Raw genomic sequence first — 20,126 nt, 5'->3', positions numbered from 1 at the left:
ACGTTAAAAAAAATCCAAGCACGGGCATCTTCCACCCTAGAGGATGGAGTTCGGGTTCTTCCTTTGCAACACCTGTGAACTCATCATTTTTTTGGCGTGGAAGCAAGTCATCTTCGTTTCGAGGGACCGCCTATGATGACGATATCTGCAGGGACTTGCAACCAATGTTCCCTCTAATTTTTTTCACGCATGCGTGGTATCTCTTCCAGAGGCAGGAACTGCTGAGCGGCCTGTGCGGGACCTCACCATTGGTGTGCAGTCACGCACCTTGAGGGAAACATTGAGTACAACTTGTCGCAAGGCTACAGATTTTTATGCTTACACCTGCCTAGTTACACTTCAAAAGTTTAGACATGTTCTAATATCCCTCTATTGTCTAAACTAAAGTGTAGACAATAGAGGGATATTAAAACATGGGGTACTTTACTGGACGTGGGTATTGAGTCACAGCCTGTAACATTAAAAGGAAACTTCCGCTGGATTTGAAAAACGAATATAAAATATTACAGGGGAAGACGGAGAAATGGAATTAAAACAAGCCACTGAACCTGAAGAGCAACACTGCATAGGTACAATGAGCAGCAGAGCTGTGCCTGTGAAATACTTTAGTGTTGGGCATGGAGTTTTGTGCAGACCATTTTTTTCAGGCCAATGCAGATGGGGTCCCAGCAGAACATTTTCAACTACTTCTGGCCCTCCCCTTGCTCGCTTTCCCGCATCCCCCCCCCCCCCCCCCGAAGGAGGGCAGGGGGGAAAGCCCGTCAGCAGGAAAACATTGTTTTGTTCAGTATCTTAGTCCTGAGATTAATTATCTGCTTGTACTGTAGAGCAGTTACACTACTTCATCAGTTTCAGATACCCCCAGAAAGGAGGGTTTAAGATTTCAGAGCTGTAACAGAATTGATCACGATTAGAACTTTATATATATTTTAAACGCACAAGTTAAAATGTGGCCAGTGTAAAAAGGAAGTGGAACTAAAAAGGGAGAAGCAACAGTAACTGGAAACCTCACTGGAGGAACAGTAAATGAAGCCTAAATTTTATACCTGGGATTTCCCCACCCTCCTGTCCCCCTAAACAATCTGTCCAGAGTTTGCTTTTTGCACACTATCAGCAGCTACACCTCCCTCAGATGTGTTCAAGAATTTTCCAGATTCCCGTAATATTCAGGGCCAGCAAGAAGGTTGCCACTTTCATTAGCATTAAGAGAACGGAAGTGGAGGGAGCTAATGCTTATTACAGCTCAAATATTTCAAAACTGATCCACCCAAAGAAAAAGTTTTACTCGCAATCAATTCTGCTACAGCCCTGAGATTTTAAAACTTCCTTTCTGGGGGCATCTGAACATCCTTGATCCAGAAGAAAAACTGGTACATCTCTTGGGATGGTGGTCTGGACCAGTGTCTTTCAGTGCTCACCTTGGGCTAGAATCCCTGCCGCCAGTGATCTGTATAGCACTGTCCCTAAATTGTTATGTCAGGCGATCCCCTGCTCAGCTATCTTTGGGCGGCTACTTGGTTTAATATTCATTTGTACTTCTTCCACCACCCTTTCCTTAGAAAAGGGGAACGAAAGGTCAGATGGGATTGAAGAGTGGGTGGTATTGGGGAGTGGGATCATTGGGTTTCTGGACCAGTAAATATGGGCATAGAAAGAACTTGCATATATATAGTGCCTTTCACGATTTTAGGCCAGCTCAAAGCTCCTTACAGCCAATGAAGTACTTTTGAAGTGTAGTCTCTGTTGTAATGTAGGAAATGCAGCAGCCAATTAATGCACAGTAAGGTCCCACAAGCAGCAATGTGTTAATGACCAGATAATTTTTTTTGTGATGCTGTTTGAATTGCCCAAGCCACTGGGGAGAATTTCTTCAAAATACTGCCATGGGATTGTTTATGTCCACCTAAGAGGGACTAGGTTTGCTGGTGTTTTGTGGGCAGGCTTGGCTGCTGGATTTAAAGAGCATTGTTCTATTGCACTGCAACTGCTGGAGAAGGTATGGCTGTTGCTTCCTCCCATTGGCTAGATAAACATTTTAATAGATTTGTAGCCAGACACCCACACTACACCACCCACCACATCCAAATAGAAATGCACACATTGTTGCATTGTTTTGGATATGTCCCGAACAGGCACTGGGCTGTCGGAAATGGGGCAAAAAAACCAGGGAAAACAAATGGAAACCAAATCAACATGGAGGCATTTTGTAAACTCTGCAATGGATGAGGTGCACTTGTCCACACAGCAAAATAGAAGGGAATTGAACCTGGTTTAATAGTTGGTCCACATTAGTAATTTATTCCAGACCAAGACCTCTGCTGAGGGGCGGAGTTGGGTACTGTACTTGTTGTTTGTTGGACACAAAGGGGTTAACAAATAAATAATGTGCACAATGTCCAGCTGAGCAGGCAGGCACTCTTCTCTCAGGAGTGATGTTAGCCTGTTATTACAAAGTTTTGGAGAATAAGAGTGAAGAAGTTTTGCTGCAATTATATTTGGTTTCCATATTTTCGAAAGGATATGTCATGTATTCAACCAGCATTGTAACCCGTGTATAATCTGACCTAAGTTGTACACTGAGAACAATGAACACTAGGTGGTGAACTTGTGGGAGACACTCCTAATGTAGACCTTCAGATATAAAAGGGGAAGCTCCACCCACTTCCATCAGTTGAGTGCTATGGAATAAAGGATAGGTCACAGACTGACCTCTCGAGCATCGGCCTCGTGTGCATTTGTACTGTATAGTAAGGACGTATCAGGATATACTTGCTTTGGAGGCAGTTCAGAAAAGGTTCACTAGGTTGATTCTGGAGATGAAGGTGTTGACTTATGAGGAAAGGTTGAGTAGGTTGGGCCTCTACTGATTGGAATTCAGAAGAATGAGAGGTGATCTCATCGAAACGTATAAGATTATGAGGGGGCTTGACAAGGTGAATGCAGAGAGGATGTTTCCACTGGTAGGGGAGAGTAGAACTGGGGGGCATAATCTTAAAATAATGGGCCGTCCATTTAAAACTGAGATGAGAAATTTCTTCTGAGGGTTGTAAATCTGTGGAGTTTGTTGCTGTGGAAGTTGGGACATTGAATAAATTTAAGACATGGATAGACAGTTTCTTAACCGATAAGGGAATAAGGGGTTATGGGGAGCAGGCAGGGAAGTGGACCTGAGTCCATGATCGGATCCGCCAAGATTGTATAAAATGGTGGAGCAGGCTCGAGGGGCCGAATGGCCTACTCCTGCTCTTATTTCTTATGATCTTTTATAGGGCCTTGATGAGGCCACACCCGGAGTTTTGGTCTCCTTACCTAAGGAAGGATATGCTTGCCTTGGAGGGGGTGCAACAAAGGTTCACTGAGCTAGTTCCTGGGGTAGGTAGGGGTTGTCCGATGAGAGATTGAAGAAACTAGGCCTATTATTCCCTAGAAGTTAGAAGAATGAGAGGTGATCTCATTGAAACATTCATTATTACAGGGTTTGACAGAGTAGATGCTGAGAGGTTGTTTCCTGTGGCTGGGGATCTAGCACTAAGGGCCCAAGTTTCCACACGATAAAAAACGGGCGCCCCTCCGAGCTGGGCGCCCGTTTTTCGCGCCTAAATCGGCGCCGGAAAAAAAACGCGCGATTCTGGAGCGCCCTGCAGCTCCTTGTCTGTTTGGCGCGGCGCCCAGGGGGGCGGAGCCTACACTCGCGGCGATTTTGTAAGTGGGAGGGGGCGGGTACCATTTAAATTAGTTTTTTCCTGCTGGCAACGCTGCGCGTGCGCATTGGAGCGTTCGCGTACGCGCAGTGTGAAGGAAACATTGGCACTTGGCCATTTTTGTCGTTCTTTGTAGCTGTTTAATTTTGAACATTTTTTAATAAAAGCACATTGCCATCTGCACATCAGCACTGAGAAGGCTGCAGGAAGCCTCAGAAAGTTGAGGCAGCCGTTTCCCTCCCCCTCCCTGCCCGCCGTCGGGAACAAACGGCTGCCTCCTCCACCCCCCGCGGGAACGAACGGCTTTCTCCCCCCCCCCCCCCCCCGCCCCCCGCTGGAACGAACGGCTTTCTCCTCCTCCTCCTCCACCTCCCCCCCTCGCCCCCGGGAACGAACGCGTGCAGCATTCTCCCTGGCTGAAGCACTTTCACACAGGTAGGAAGATGGTTTATTTAATCTTTTCTTTGCTTATAAATGTTTATTCAGGTTGGATTTATTTGTATAAGTATAAATAAGGATTTATTATAGAATTTAATGACTTCCCTTCCCCCCCCCCCCCCCCACCTCATTCTGGACGCCTAATTTGTAACCTGTGCCTGATTTTTTAATGTGCAGACAAGGTTTTTTCAGTTCTACAAAAATCTTCACTTGCTCCATTCTAAGTTAGTTTGGAGTACGTTTTCACTGTGGAAACTTTCAAATCAGGCGTCAGTGGCCGGACACGCCCCCTTTTGAAGAAAAAATTCAGTTCCAAAGTAGAACTGTTCTACCTGACTAGAACTGCAGAAAAAAAAATGTGGAGAATTGCGATTTCTAAGATCGTCCGTTCTCCACCAGATGCTCCTAAAAATCAGGTGCAAATCATGTGGAAACTTGGGTCCTATGAGTCACAGTCTCAGAATAAGGGGTTGGCCATTTAGAACGGAGATGAGAAGTTTCTTAACTCAAAGGGATGTGAATCTTTGGAATTCTCTACCCTGGTGGGATGTGGCTGCTCAGTTGTTTAGTATATTCAAGACAGAGAGCAATAGATTTTTGGATGTTAAGGGAATCGAGGGATATGGGCATAGTGAGGGGAGGTTGATGTAGAAGATCAGCCACAATCTTATTGAATGGTGAAGCAGGCTTGAAGAAGCAAGTGGCCTACTCCCATTATGTTCTTGTGATCTTCAGACGTAGCCTTCTGCCACTGTCAAATTTAGAGCACATCATTTGTACCAAAGCCGAAAGGAAGAGCTGCAGAATTTTAGACTCAAAGCTTTAGCTTTCATTTTCTGTTGAGCTGAGGAAATGTTTCCTGAGTCATGGTCCTATTTTGCACAGTGACTTTTTTCCCTCAAGATTAGCACCCACAGTTATAATTACAGGCCAGAAATGTACGTTATAATTTTGGTATTCAGCCAAAGATCTAGATCAGTGCTAATCTTTACATTGCTCTGGTCTGAAACCCAGACACAAGACAGTTTGCAATTTGAAACTAAGTCACTTCAATCAGAAAAGATGAAGTAAAAGCCTGTTAAAATAATTGTGAGCTCATGTTGTGATCTGGGAATGTTATTGCACTCTCCGAATATTCCCGTAGTGTTGAGACCGTGTCTACTCCAAATGTATCTTTGCACAGGAAGTTGATAGAGCTATGATAAACACATCTTTAGCAATTTTCCAGTAACAAATGCTCCACAGCAGTTTACAGGGAATTGGAGCAGGCTGAGCAGGAAGTGGGCGCGGAGTTGTGGGAGTTGATCATCGGAATGGTTGAAGAGATAGGTGTGATGAGGCTTTTGAAGGTGGTTGAGAGAGATGACCAGAAGAAGGGGTGAAAAGGAGATTTCCAGAATTTAGGAGCATGATGGCCACAGAGCGGAGAGGGTGTGCAGGTTGTAGGGCTGCGGAAGACTGCAGAGTTTATATCTGGAGCCAGGCTATGGAGGGATATGAAAATAAGAGTGTGTATTTTAAATTGATCCGTGTGACAGATAGGGAGCCAGTGAAGTTTGCCAAGACTCTGGCGATAGATAGGTGGGTGTTGGTACAGGATAGGATAAAAGCATTACGGATGAGTTGGTGTTTATGTAGCGTGGCACTTAGGAGCTGAAGTGACCATTGGAGAAATTAAATCACATGGTGTCAGTAGGGGTGAGAGAAATACATTTTGCTATATTACGGAGGTGGAAGTAGGTGACCTTGATGACGGATTGAATATTTGGTTTGAGGCTCCACTCACAGTTGAACAGGGCACTGACGTTCTGTTGCACACCATTGGTTTCAGCCTCCGTAAGAAGCCCCTCAAAGAGGGATGAATCTGTGTCTGAGGCGTGATGTTTCTGGTGGGAGCTGAACAGGGTGGCTTCAGTCTTGTCGATGTTGAGCTGGAGAAAGCTCAGTTGGATATCTGGGATGATATCCAGCAGGCAGTCACTCAACATGGCACTCAGAATTGAGGGTGATGCCAGAGTGGAAACTTGAGTTATTGGCACCTGGAAGCTGAGCCATGTTTACTTTTGATGTTGCTGAAGGACAGCATGTGGATGAAGAAAAGCAAGGGGCCAAGGGTGGAACCTCTGGGTACTCTGGGGTAACTGTATGGGGAGGGAAGGTACTGCAAGAAGGAAGTAAATGCACTTGCAGGTTGCAGTGGAGTTGGCTTTTCCTTCTGGGTTCTGTAAGCTTCCGGTACCCTGTTGCTTAATTCCAAGTTGTTGAACAATTTTGATTTGCTGCCCTTTCTCTCTGATTGGCTATATTTACGTTAGCAGACTCCAGGTAGGAAAGAACATAACACAAAAATCAATAAGATAATGGCTGATCTTCTACCTCAACTCTACCTTTCTGCACTATCCCCGTATCCCTTGATTCACTTAGTATCCAAAAATCTGTTGATTTCTGTCTTTGAATACACTCAATGACTGAGCCTGGACAGCCCTCCGGGGTAGAGTGTCCAAAAATGATTCACAATACCTTTTTGAGTGAAGAAATTTCTTCTCATCTTGTATTGAGACTGTGATACCAAGTTTTAGTGTGTGTATACTATAATACGTACACACACACTCGGGTCCCATCATCATCATCATAGGCATCGAGGAAGACTTGCTTCCACTCTTAACATGGGTTCTTAGGTGGCTGAACAGTCCAATACGAGAATCACAGGTGGGGCAGATAGTTGTTGAGGGAAGGGGTGGGTGGGACTGGTTTGCCGCACGCTCTTTCCGCTGCCTGCGCTTGATTTCTGCATGCTGTCGGCAACGAGATTCGAGGTGCTCAGCGCCCTCCCGGATGCGCTTCCTCCACTTAGGGCAGTGTTTGGCCAGGGTCTCCCAGGTGTCATTGGGGATGTTGCACTTTATCAGGGAGGCTTTGAGGGTGTCCTTGTAATGTTTTCGTTGTCCACCTTTGGCTCGTTTGCTGTGAAGTAGTTCCAAGTAGAGCGCTTGCTTTGGGAGTCTCGTGTCTGGCATGCGGACTATGTGGCCTGCCCAGTGGAGCTGATCAAGTGTTGTCGGTGCTTCAATGCTGGGGATGTTGGCCTGGTCGAAGATGCTAATGTTAGTGCGTCTGTCCTCCCAGGGGATTTGCGGAGACATCGGTGGTGGTACTTCTCCAGTGACTTGAGGTGCCCACTGTACATAGCCCATGTTTCTGAGCTATACAGGAGGGCGGGTATTACTATAACCCTGTGGACCATTAGCTTGGTGGCAGTTTTGAGGCACTGGTCATTTAATACGATCATGGCTGATCCGATCATGGACTCTGGTCACTTCCCTGCCCGCTCCCCATAACCCCTTATCAGTTAAGAAACTGTCTTCAATATATATGGTAGATCATAGAAAATGCAGGGGTTAATCAAAGGGCCTTTAACACTATATCCTCTTATGGTCTTAACGGATCCGTGTGATATTAAAGGAAAAGTCTCTTTTCCCTCCTATGCCATTGTCAGCTATAGAGTAATTCATTGTCTGCTCATCCTCCACTAAATCTTCCTTTGGTGTGTTTTTGACCTTTGCGGTTTGCTGACTGAACGAGGGCAAAGTTCAGGTATTTCAAATGATGTTTGAGTACATTAGATCTTTTTCATCAGAGCAGTTTCAGAGATACTCAACTGTAAATGTCTTTGCATGTGTTTGAGGATTGAAGCTGGAGGCTTGCCAATTTTGTGCAAATGTGTTCTGTGCTGGAGGCAGTTATTATCATCTCTGGAATCTTGTTTGACTGAGTCCACACAACTGCCTGTGGATCTGAAGTTCAGAAGCTGCAAGAAATGTGGCGAAACAGGGAAATTCCAGTACTCTCCATACCAGGATTGTGTTGAGCAGGTTATCTCTATCATGTTTGACTCTCTGTTCTGGAAACTCTTATCAATCTAGCAATGTTCCTGTGTTTCTTGTTTTGGTTAACCATATCCAGCCTCTTGTCAGTGCCACTTGGCAGGTTTAAAATAATTAATTCTGCGGATGTGAATGTTGCTGGTCATACTGGCATTTATTGCTCATCTCCTCCAGTGGTGGTGGTGGGCTGCCACTGTGAATTTCTGCAGTCTGTAGAGGGTTTCCAGGATTTTGACCCAGTGAGGATGAAGCAATTTTGATATGTCTGTCTTTTTTACTTGGAGGTGATGTTTCCACGCATCTGCTGCCCTTGTCCTTCTAGGTGGTGGAGTTTGCGGGTTTGGGAGATGGTGTCGAAGAAGCCTTGGCGAGTTGCTGCAGTGTATCTTGTAGCTGGCACACATTGCAGCCATGGTACGTTGATGGTGGAAGTGAGTGTTTGTTTAAGGTGGTGGATGGGGTGTCGATCGAGCGGGCTGCTTTGTTCTGGATGGTGTTGAGCTGCTCCCATCTAGGCGAGTGGCGAGTATTCCATCACATTCCTGACTTTTGCCTTGTAGGTGATGGGAAATCTTTGGGGAGTCAGGAAGCGAGCCATTTGCCGCAGAATACCCAGCTGTTAGTATGTGAGAGAGAGATTGCCGGCAAAGTGAATTGCTCTCTAGTTTATGTTCCAGTTTTTGCTGTATGAAAGTGTCTCCCTCCCTGACAGCATGGGAACTCGAGATCCCAGAGTAAGCCGGTGCTATGCCAGCGTGTAAACCGTCTTGGATCACCTGGTGTGCAGTAACACCATCCAACAACACTGATTTTTCACACTGGGGTTGGTTGCCTCCTAGGGAAAATAACATAAATCTCTGTTGGTCTGAGAATCATTTCAGCCAAAAATAAAGCAATGCCGAACAAATTGAAAATGAGAATTAGTTTTGAATCTGGTAGTTTATGACGTTCTGAATGCAGTTGTGGCTGTTCCCAATTACGGAAATATTTTGCAGCGCCGGAGTGAATGAAAGCAGTTTAGTCATTCTCCTGAGCTTGGAGTGCCTGTCCTAATGTGGAATAATTGCTAACTCCATTAAGAATCATCCTATGCTTTCAATTAGTCAGTGCATAGGCAGCTGTGAGGGAGCCCTTGCTACTTAATTGAGCCTCTCGGCAGGCTCTTCCAGCACTGGCTTGTTTACTTCGCTCAGGCTGTCTCATTCTGCACGAGTGTGTGATATTTGACTCGTTGATCTGTGGCTCTGCACTGATGCTCCGTGTGACTGTCAGACCGAGTCTGACATGCTGGGACGCTGGAGCACTGAGTACATGTGGACTGAAACCCAAGGGTCAGTATCGGACAGGAATAGTATGTATTAACAGCCCAGCTTCGGCGAGTCTAGTCGTTGGAGCCCTCAGTGGCAGAGATTGGTTTAACAAACCAGCTATCAAACTTGGGACGCTCTGGTCTTCACGGTCTATTTACCTAATGAACTGGTGGAGGCTTTGGATTGTATTTCCCTCCTCCCAGTAGTGGGTCTTCTGCTTCCCCCTGAATTCATGCTTCATTTTTTTCTTATTTCTCTCTCCCCTAATTTCAGTTTTTCAGCCTGTCATTTCTGAAAGTGAGGTAACTAACTGAGTGTCGTGTTAAAGGGACCTCCACTCCTGTAATAGTCCCCATCGAAATTTGGCTTTCCTTCCCAAACATTAAACACCTTGGCCGCATTGTCCCTGATGAATCACGTGGGACTGGAAGATCTGTGCCGCCAGTTTAAGATGTGATTGCTTGCCAGTTAAGAGTTTTCCCCTCTGCCATGCTCTGTCCCTGGATGTACGCTCTGTACAGTGCTGCAAGTGTGTCCATCCATCCGTGTATCGTGCATTGTTTAATGTCCCTAATTGATCAGCGTTTGACTGTAGCAGTGTCACGAGCATTGCTTGTGTCTGAGTCAGACCTGTGTGTTGATTACAGAAACTGAAGAGATAAGCTTCAATGTCCCACAGCTGAGTGGGTCCGTGTAATCCGTCCCATGTACACAGAAGTTTAATTGTAGATTTAACCGTCAGTTGCTGAGCCACTTGTGGGAACAAGGATTTGGCTGTGAGAAAGCATTGGCTGTTCGTATCACAGTACAATTTCTCCCAGTCTTTCTGTGCTCGAGACTAATTCATGAGTTATTTGTCCTTGTATCAGTTGTCTCCAGCTGCACCCTGTGACTACCTGATAATATACAAACAAAGGTTAGTAAACTGTGGATAAATTGTGGGAGAAGGCAATAGAAGGATACAGGTGGCAGGGAAGGTAAAAGTAATTATAGTGGCAGGAGGCTCATGTGGAATATAAGTATTTGGGCTGAATGGCTTGTATCTGTGCTATAAATTCTCTAATTTGCCACACATGGACTTGCATTGGGATTGGTTGCTTGTATTGTGTGTGGGCATGGGATAGATAATCAAAATTTCTTGCTGTTTCAGAAGCCTTTTCCCTATATTCAGACTGCAGTTCCTCACTAATCCAATGTTATTGTGGGGGAGAAATGTTGGACTGATCATAAAGCTTTCAAAGTGGTGAGGTTTATTACTGGGAGATGCAGATAAACAGCTACTTTTTCACACGTATAACACTTGAGTGGTGTATACTGGACATTGCCTGCTTTGCCCCAGTTGTTTAGCAATGCTATTTCCCAGAAATATTAATCTCCTATTTTTGAATTTCATCTTACTTCAGTTTATCAGATTTATGTTTCAAGAAATATGTTACACTACTCACGAGGACATGTTGCTAAACAATCAGCTGGGCTTGAATACAAACTTTACTCATCTGTCTTTTTTTTTTTTTACACACTGCTCAAAAAGTTGTGGCTTGCTCCTGGGTAATTTGCAAACTTTTGTCCTTTCTCTCTCTCTCTCTGCAGTGCCAAACTGGCCTCTCTCTTTGGCATGGATCAGACGGCTGCCACAAGTCAGGGCAACGAGTCCTTCCAGTACACGGCCCCCAAGCAGCCGAAGAAAGGGACACCACCTCTGGGTAAGAATGTGGGAATGGAGGAGGAGCACATCTTATGTTTTTCTGGGGGATGGCTTAGTTCCTGCTCCCACTTCCCTCCCCATTGCCATGGTAACATTTTCCCCATTCCATTTATTCAAAGGATCACATAAGGCCATTTGGTCCATCGTGCCTGTAATGGCTCTTTGAAAGAGCTACCCAATTAGTCTCTCTCTCTGATCGTTCCGCATAGCCCTGCAAATGTTTCCTTTTTAAGTATATATCCAATACTGTTTTGAAAGTTACAATTGAATCTGCTTGCATCATCCTTTCAGGCACTGTGCTGGGGTTTCAGTGCACTGCACCACCATGCAGCTCTCTTACAGTGCCAACCAATCAGGCTGAGTTGCCTTTGACGACCTTGTGAATGATTTCTGTGCCTGCTGTTTTGGTGGAGAGAAGGTCCTGTCGGCTTGCTCTTGCTTCCAGTTTCTGTGCAAGAGCTGGTATAATGTCGTGTCTGAGATTGGAAGCTGTAAGCAACAGACAGCGCTTGATGACTGTCACTCTTGTCCTCTGTGATGTTGGGTGCTGTAATCGTTCACTGCAGTGTTGCACTGCTAGTGACTATTATGGAGAGCCTTGTTTAGTTTCAAACTACAATCATTTTTTTTCTCTGCAGCACCAGGTTCACAGAAGCCAGCAGCCGCTGCTGGTCCTCCGGCAGTCCTGTTCGCAACTGGAGTGCACGCGTACCAATAGTAAGTGCTGTTGTGGAGGGCAGGACAACAGAGGCTTGGTTAGGGCCTTCTGTGTGAGGGAGTGGGATGAAGAGACTGATTAAAGCTCGCCTGTAGTTCTGGAGGCTAGTGTGTTACCATTCTGCCATAGGGTATGGGCCACTTTCTACTGTACAGTTGCGCAACTCATCCTGGAGTAAAAACTTTCAACTTTTTTCTTTAAGTATAGGTAGAGTATGAATTTTTGATGAAAAGGTGGTTGTGGGACAGATAATCTAACTTAACATTATAGGGCTGTTAATGATTTAATGGGTGTCTAGTCCTCCAGTTTGAGTCGGACTAATGTTCCCTTTTAAGCTGCGCGACCACACAGCACTCCAGGGAACCCATGCAGCCGACTTTTCAACATAAAAATCGCTCATGCGTGGTATTTTGAATGGCCCATGCAGCAGCAAAAAAAAATACAGGGAAAATTGGTCAGGGCTATAATAGAATATTTCATTATTCAGCAACCAGTACTTAAATTTCTCGTCACTAGATTTATAAAGGACTAGTTGACACAGGTCATCGACGAACAGTTGAAATGCCGGTGTCTTGGTCGCTGTTCCGGATCGGTTACTGATTGCGTTCTTTACTGTATTGCAGTCTGAATGGTCAGTATGTGAAGCAGGGGAAGCTGGGAGCTGCTATTCTTGGAAACCATGCTTCTGGAGAGGTGGGTCTGACTGATCGGGGAAGCAGGGGTGCTGTGTGATGTGGTCATCCCTTCAGTCGGTACAATAAGATGTATCTCGTTCTGTGTATCCTTTGCATGTAAGCTGATTCTTTCTCTCCCTCTCCAAACCCTAAAGTACAAGATTCTCCTGTACGCTAGCCAACAGAAACGGGTTGCTGCTGCTCGCATCCATCTGGCATTCACTTTTACCGTGAGTAACTATTTCTTTGAAGTATATGGATTGCATCTGCTAACAGTTGATTTGTCGGTTGGTCGAGGTTTAACCATTCACACCCCACCCGCCCAACTCCTTGGTGCTCAATGCAGTGCCGCCTCCTTTAAAATCATGTGGAGGAGGGAATGTTTTTGTTTTCTGTTGGTAACATCATTGGATGCTGATTGGAAGGAGTTACTGAACTTGATAGTTTAACTCCCTCACACTAACATTAGTATAGGTAATCTCAGAGCATCTGCTTCAACTGTGCGCAAGTTAATGAAGGATCTTGGGCTTTCACATAGTCTTTGTAAAGTGTTTAACCAGCAGTATTTTTTTTTTAAAAGCTTACCTTTTTTGTTTAAACGTTAGGGAGGTTCTGGTTATGTTCCTACATTTATTAATCGTAGCCCTAATGCATTCCACCTAATGCATTCAGTTTATGTTTACTTTTATGTAGCCCTTGGCACTGGGAGCTTGCTGTTCCTGGTGCGGGAGCTTGCTGTTCCTGGTGCAGGTGCTTGTTAGGCTCTCACCTTGTCTTGCTGTTGGAGATGACCCTGAGCTGCTGTTGGAGGCTGGACCTGAACTCATTGAGTTTTAAGGAAGTGGCATGCTCCCATGCAAGGTCTTGTCCTCTCGCCATTGTCCAACTTTAGATCCAGTGAATTAGTGTTTGTAACTGCTGATTCTTCGTACTTTGAACAGAATAGTGGTTGTACTAACTGGATGGCTTTGTACTATACTTCCCCGACCCTATCCCTGTGTTTTTCTTTTCTGAATCGATGCATTTTGGGTCCAGTACCTTGCCCCAGTGACCATTCTTTATATGTTAGCCCAGAGAGCGTGCCAGATGGCTATTCAACTATATTATGCATCGTAACATAGTTTCATCTTGTCCAAACTCCCACATTCAATAGTGGCAGCACCGAGATGACATATTTTTTCAATTCCTGCTCAATTGCAGGATGTTGAGACCAGTTCCAGCATCTTTATTGGTGCTCTGCTTGGAATTGGTTAACTCCGTACCCATCAAGGTGCACCTGTGAACTTAGCGGTCGGTGTTGATTTTAAAATTCTCATCCTTATTTTCAAATCCCTCCATGGCCTTGTTCTTCCCTATCTCTAATCTCCTCCAGCTCTACAACCCTCTGAGATATCTGCGCTCCTCCAATTCTGGCCTCTTGAGCATCCCCGATTGTAATCGCTCCACCATTGGTGGCTGTGTTGCCAAGGTCCGAAGCTCTGGAATTCAGTCCCTAAACCTCTCTGCCTTTCTACCTCTTTCCCCTTTTATGATGCTCCTTAAAACCTACCTCTTTGACCAAGATTTTGGTCATTTGCCCTAATATCTCCTTATGTACCTCGGTGTCAAATTTTGCTTGATAACATTCATGTAAAGCGCCTTGGGATGTTTTATGATGTTAAAGCTGCTATATAAATGCAAGTTGTCTGTGGCTTAGTTCCACACTAAAGTACATCATCAAATGAACCAGTGGAAGTCACTCCGCCTAACATAAGCCATCTTAATGTTCCTTCCCTTCAGGTTCAAGCCAATAATTACTGTGTGTTTTACGATGACCAGCGTCAAAATTGGTCAATCATGTTTGATTCTGAAAAAGCTGTGCTGGAATTCAACAAACAGGTAAAATCCGAATAGGGTCTGTGGCTATTCCAGGCTGTAATTTAAAAAAAAAAATCATTCTTGGGATGTGGGTAAGTTGTAATTTACAAGATTGGGCTCACTAAATTTTTGTTAGATAAGGGTATTAATGGAAATGGAGCAAGGATAAATGAGCTGCATGATCTAAGTGAATGATCTTGTCCGCTTCCTGTGTTCCGATGTGGATGTCGTTGGTGTGGCCCGAGAGGTGGTGATGGGTCGCTTTCTTGAACTCCTGCAAACCATGTGGAATTTGAACTCTGGCTCTCTGGATTGGTAATCCAGGATTAGTTTCTCGATTACTTGACATTTCACATAATCACTACGCTACCATACCCAGTGAATGGCATGACTTGTGGGTGGATGATGCCTTCTTGGATTGCCTTCAAATTTGTCTGCTGGATCCTCACTGATGCAGTGTGAGCCTGGCCCTTCTGCTTTTGCATGAAGATCTTTATGTGGCGGCAGCCTAGAAGCAACCATTCTGTGTGGAATCATGGTTGAGACATCATAAATAGAGTAACGGTTGCAGTCCACCACGCACACTTGTGATCTCTGATACAGGCAACTCTCGATTATCCGGGTCCCTCGGGGATTGGGCTATTCCGGGTAAACGATTTTGAAGTTAAAACTTTAATGAATAAATACAATTGTTAGGGCAAGTTTACATTTATAATTTAAAACTTTAATGAATCAATACAATCAGCTACTAACAGTAACAAAAGATGGACATTACCAGCATGCATGTACAGGTTCTGTGCCTGGTTTGCTGGTACGCTAGTGAAGTTAGCAGTCTTCTGATTAAAGTTTGTGCCTGGAACCCGGTGCCGGCACTACCCCCGTTCCCAACATCAGTGGTGGCCGCGAGAGACAGCGGCCGTAGCAGCATGCACTCACGCCAGCAAAGCAAGTGCAGAGGAGGGTGATTTTGAGAGAGAGAGTCCTTTCAGCCTGGGATAGAAGCGGCCAGTGGCTGGAAGGTGATTTTTTTTCCCCAAATTATTTGGGGCTGTCTTTTCACTTGTTAGCAACCGAATTTTAAATCCCGTTACAACGGTTTTCCGTTTGATCTGCGTACGGATAATCGACAGTCGCCTGTATTGTTGAGATGCTGCCACTGCCTATCTGTATCTTATCGAACCATTCTGACACTAGAAAACTGAACACTTTAAAACAGCATTCACAAACAAGAAAAGAATATTGAATGTGATTGCATCCACTCTCCCTGTCTATCCTGCCTGGAAGATTGTTTCAAACATTTATCTTTTTGCATAAAGAAATTCTAATGTTTTTAAAGCTATTCGTCACTAGTGTGGTCTTTAGTCCTATTTTCTTGGATTGATCAAGTAATCTGGGATTATCCTGTTTTGATCACCTAGTTTGTTTTAAGCTTGAACTCTAGCTATGTGTCTAGATTGCTGGTGATCTTAAAAAGTACTTCAGTACAGATATTAGTGATGCTGATTACCTTGTCCTTGGGTGATTTGTAAGTGGGCAGGGGCTGGTGTCCTCATCCTTTACTGTTTTGTCACCATAGCCACAATTAGAATTTTTGGTTTGGCGGGTTCACACAAAGCTGACCAGTTTTAGCATGTAGTCTCCTTTGAGCCTCTGTTTCAGTCTGTATTTGCTCCTATGCAGGTGTGTCTGGCAAAATGCAACAGCACATCATCGTTGGAATCTGTGCTGATCCAGGATCTGATCCCAGGAGACGGACAGGCAGTCGAAACAGGTGACTCTCTGGAAGTGTCGTACACTGGCTGGCTTTACCAGAACCACACATTTGGACAGGTAGGGGAGGTTGAGGAGATGGAACTGGAATGCTTCAGGCTCAGTTCCTTGGTTTCTGGATGCTCTGTTTATTCTGTGGTCCCCTTATGTTGGGGATTATACTTAAAAGCAGGTCTTAAAGTCCAATTAGCCAGGAACATTGAACGTGACAAAAGTTTAAATATTAGCTGGTATTTCAACTCCAGATCCTTGAAGATTGGGTGGTACAGTGGATCAGGTGCTGGCCTATCAAATACAGCCCAGACTGATATGATGAAAGCCTCTCTCTGCTGGCTGTCTTGATTCACTTCCTAAACTTTAAAACTAATTCTGTACTAATTACCACTGAATTTGTGATCTCAAATGGCTGGTGCAGGAAAGACACAAACAACACTTGTACAGTAACAGATGCTTCTTTGAGGCTGAGCCATGTTGGGGAAGAGCAGCGGTAGCATTACTCTGTAGCCTCGTGCATTTATAGCCCCATTCTGATATTGCAAAGCTTGTTTATACTGCCTGGTTCTCCCATCCAGGAGAAGCCTGCACACTCCGTTAGAAAGAAAGGGAGAAAGAACAAATTTGCATTTATACAGTGCATTTCATGATCTCAGGATGTCCGAAAGCTCTTTACAGCCAATGAAGTACTTTTGAAGTGTAGTTACTGTTTTAATGTAGGAAACATGGCAGTCAGTTTGCACACAGCAAGGTCCACAAACAGCAATGTAATAATGACCAGATAGTTTTATCGATGTTGATTGAGGGATAAATATTGCTGAGGACACTGGGGGATCTCCACTTTCCAATCTTCAAAAAGTGCTGTGGGATCTTTTACGTCCACCTGAGAGGGCATATGGGGACTTGGTTTAACATCTCATCTGAAAGACGGCACTTCTGACAGTGTAGCACTCCCTCAGTGCTGCACTGAAGTGTCAGCCTAGATTATGTGCTCAAGTATCTATAGTGGGACTTAAACCCACGTCCTACTGGCTTTGGGCGAGACCCTGAGCCACGGCTGACGCCTCCTATCAATTCACATTGAAGTGTTTGGAGAGTGTGGATGGGAGCATCCACACTCTGACCATAGGTAATTTTTTAAAACTCCGTCTGCTCAAGAGGTGCAACATTTCCCCAACCTCCAACAGGTTATTCTGCCGTGTTAACATTGCAGCAATGTAAACACCACACCCTATCAGTGTTCTACTGCCCTGGAAGTGATTGATGTTGAAACTGGATGCACCCCCAGAACTCATCTCGCTCCCGAGCATAAGGTAGAGTTTAAATGCAACAGTTCTTGAAGCAACTGTACACAAGAAAATGGATGCAAGTTTGGCATAGTACATTGTTTATTGCCCCTTGTCACAGTTGCTGTTTCTCACTTGGATGTTTTGCAGGTATTTGACACAAATATCAATAGAGACAAGTTGCTGCGGCTGAAAATGGGATCGGGGAAAGTGATCAAGGTAATCCATGGTACGCCGGTGGGGGAAGGGAGGACTGGGGGCGGTTGGGGGAGTGTGGATGGCAATTTTAGCAAATTTCCAAGCTAGTATAACCTCGCTGGCCTTCAGTTTCTTGACATGTTTCTTTGACTTTTTTGTGGATAAAAGTACAACATTTCCCACCATCCAATCCTCGGGTCTTATCCTCAAATTTATAGATATTTGAAAGATTGGAACTAATGCATCCTCCATATATTCACTTTTTAGTATCCTTGGGTGGAAACTGTCTCGGCACTTGTCTGGCTTCAATTCTATTAATTTATCTCATACAGTTTTCCTGCTTGTATATTAATGCCTGTAAGTTTCTCCCCTTCACTAGTTTCTAGCTTTAGTATCGCTTGTAGCTCTCGTGTCATAGCCATTGTGAATATTGAAACAAAAATATTCTTTGGCAATCCTGCCATGTACTTATCCGTTTGATTTCATCATACCTCAGTCTGTTATCTCACACATCCTACTTTCTACTCTCCCACTTTTCTTTTTCTTGACTTCTACAAGCCTTCAGCTGTTGCCCTTGATATATTGTGTGCAATTTTTTTGCAGTCTGCTTTTGCTCATGTTATTTTCTTCATCCCCTTTTTGTTGCTTTCTATTATCCTCCCAGTCCTCATTTTAGCCATGATCCTCTACCTCTGCACAAGATGCATTTTGTTTAATACTGGCCCTAATCAAACTTGCAGACTATTTTTATAGCATCTCAGAAGTACTTCTGCTGCCTTTAAGAGGGATGTACTTTTTGGTAGTCCACTAATTACCTTCTTGAGTGGATTCCAATGTTGGTGATAGATTCTTCCATTCTGCTCCTGTGAAAACCTTCCTCATCCCTTCAAAGTTAGCCTTATTTAAACCAGAAGCCTTGGCTTGTGATGTTTTCTCTCTTTCTCTTCTCTTCCCCCCCCCCGGTCCCATTGAAATTTGATTATTTCATTCATATTATGGCCACTATTCCCAAGATGCTCCTTTACTTTTTTTCTTCATTCTTAGGATGTGGGTGTCGTTGGCAGGGCTGGCATTTATTTCCCATCCCTCAATAGAATGGAGCGCTTGCTAGGTCACTTACAGGGCAATTATAAGTCAACCACGTTTGTGCTGGACTAGAGTTGCACGTAAGCCAGACTGGGTAAGGGCGGCAGGTTACCTTCCCTAAAGGGTTTTTAAACAGTCCAATAGCTCTGTGGTCACTTTTACTGATGCCAGCTTTTTATTTCCACATTAATCTATTGAAAATCTTTTGCTCCGCTTAATAACTGCAGTATTTTGCAGGGCTGGGAAGTCGGGATGCTGGGAATGAAGAAAAATGGGAAGAGACTGTTGATCGTTCCTCCAAGTCTGGCATATGGATCACAGGGAATACCAAACAGGGTTCCACCCGACAGCACGCTTCTCTTTGAGGTGGAGGTTAAAAGGGTGAGTACCAGCTAAGGTTTGTAATTCGGCAGTCTGATAACTGCATGTTGGGGGCTTGAAGTAGGGCTTTCACCCTTGTTTGGGATGAGCTTAAATCATCATGTCCAGGCTATCGGAGGAATGGAAAGTTTGGTAGTCCCCTCTCCTCTGCCTGCCCCCTCCCTTGTTGGATAATTCATTGTGGGATTGACATCATCTTTGGAGACCCTTGCAACTGGCATATCAATTGATGAGGGCTATGGGTCTAATGGAACGGTTTAGATGGAATGTGCAGCAAAGGACAATATGGACCAATTGAATAATGGGTGGGTGGTTGGCATTGTGGGTGCATATATGTTACTATTTTTTTTTTTGAAACCGAATGTTCTGGCTGATTGTATATAGTGTGACCTGTCCCGAGCTTCATTTTATATATTTTGACATCTCGGGACCAACTGGGATGTCAGCTTTCCGTTGAATACTTTCACTGATGGTTGCACTAAACACTGGCTCTGACTGATGACCATTGCTTGGTTGTTTTCCCAGTTACGTGGGGCGCGGGAGTACTTGGATATTTGTGTACCAGAAATTTCACTTCATTGCTCTCATCTCTCTCAGGTAAAGTTTGTGAAGGAATCTGGGTTCGACAGGCAGAGTATCAGCTCTCGTGATTCAGTTGTATCTTCGCCAGCCCCCAGCATAGAGAGCTTGGGCATGGAAACTTCGATCCCAGCACCAGTGTCTGTACCTCCAAAACCTGGGTATGAAAGGTGTAGAATGTCGCGAGCTCGCAACTCTTCCTGTGGCACTCACTCAAATTTCCTATTTCTAATTTGACTGAAATGTCCTATGGTATAGTTAGAGTTACACTGTCATGAGATCTGGGTGTTTTATGTGAGAAAAAGATTGCTGCATCAGACTGAGAAAGGATGCATCACAAAATGTTAGGACTCAGGCTCATGTACATTTCAAATATTTTCCTTGGGGCATCCTAATTTCTGAAAACTACCACAAAGGAAGCCGTTCTGTTGAGGCTTCTAGACCCATCATTTTGTCGGCAAGCTCCGATTGTGTAATTTATCTTTTTTTTTTCATTCCTCACCCCCCCCACCCCCCCTCCATTTTCATCAGAAGAATTCCTGATG

General features: G+C 44.5%; 1 protein-coding gene across 6 annotated transcripts in view; it reads left to right on the top strand.

The window, feature by feature from the left end:
- The window catches only part of LOC139232535 (FK506-binding protein 15-like), an 83,919-nt gene that overhangs the window by 2,489 nt on the left and 61,304 nt on the right, over positions 1 to 20,126 (top strand). For 4 of the 6 annotated variants that reach the window (XM_070862886.1, XM_070862883.1, XM_070862885.1 and 1 more), the window contains exons 2-10: positions 10,924 to 11,036; positions 11,677 to 11,755; positions 12,380 to 12,449; positions 12,586 to 12,660; positions 14,210 to 14,308; positions 15,968 to 16,117; positions 17,488 to 17,556; positions 18,859 to 19,002; positions 19,600 to 19,742. In XM_070862886.1, the coding sequence (XP_070718987.1) occupies positions 10,924 to 11,036; positions 11,677 to 11,755; positions 12,380 to 12,449; positions 12,586 to 12,660; positions 14,210 to 14,308; positions 15,968 to 16,117; positions 17,488 to 17,556; positions 18,859 to 19,002; positions 19,600 to 19,742 (942 nt within the window). Of the gene's footprint in view, positions 1 to 9,292; positions 9,355 to 10,923; positions 11,037 to 11,676; positions 11,756 to 12,379; positions 12,450 to 12,585; positions 12,661 to 14,209; positions 14,309 to 15,967; positions 16,118 to 17,487; positions 17,557 to 18,858; positions 19,003 to 19,599; positions 19,743 to 20,126 lie in introns of those variants that run through there. The other 2 variants (XM_070862884.1, XM_070862887.1) reach the window with 2 other exon arrangements.

Source organism: Pristiophorus japonicus, chromosome 20 (genome assembly GCF_044704955.1).
Source record: "Pristiophorus japonicus isolate sPriJap1 chromosome 20, sPriJap1.hap1, whole genome shotgun sequence".
Classification (NCBI taxonomy): Eukaryota; Metazoa; Chordata; class Chondrichthyes; family Pristiophoridae; genus Pristiophorus; species Pristiophorus japonicus.
Note: the sequence above shows the minus strand (reverse complement) of the source record. Positions and strands in the feature narration are given on the sequence as shown.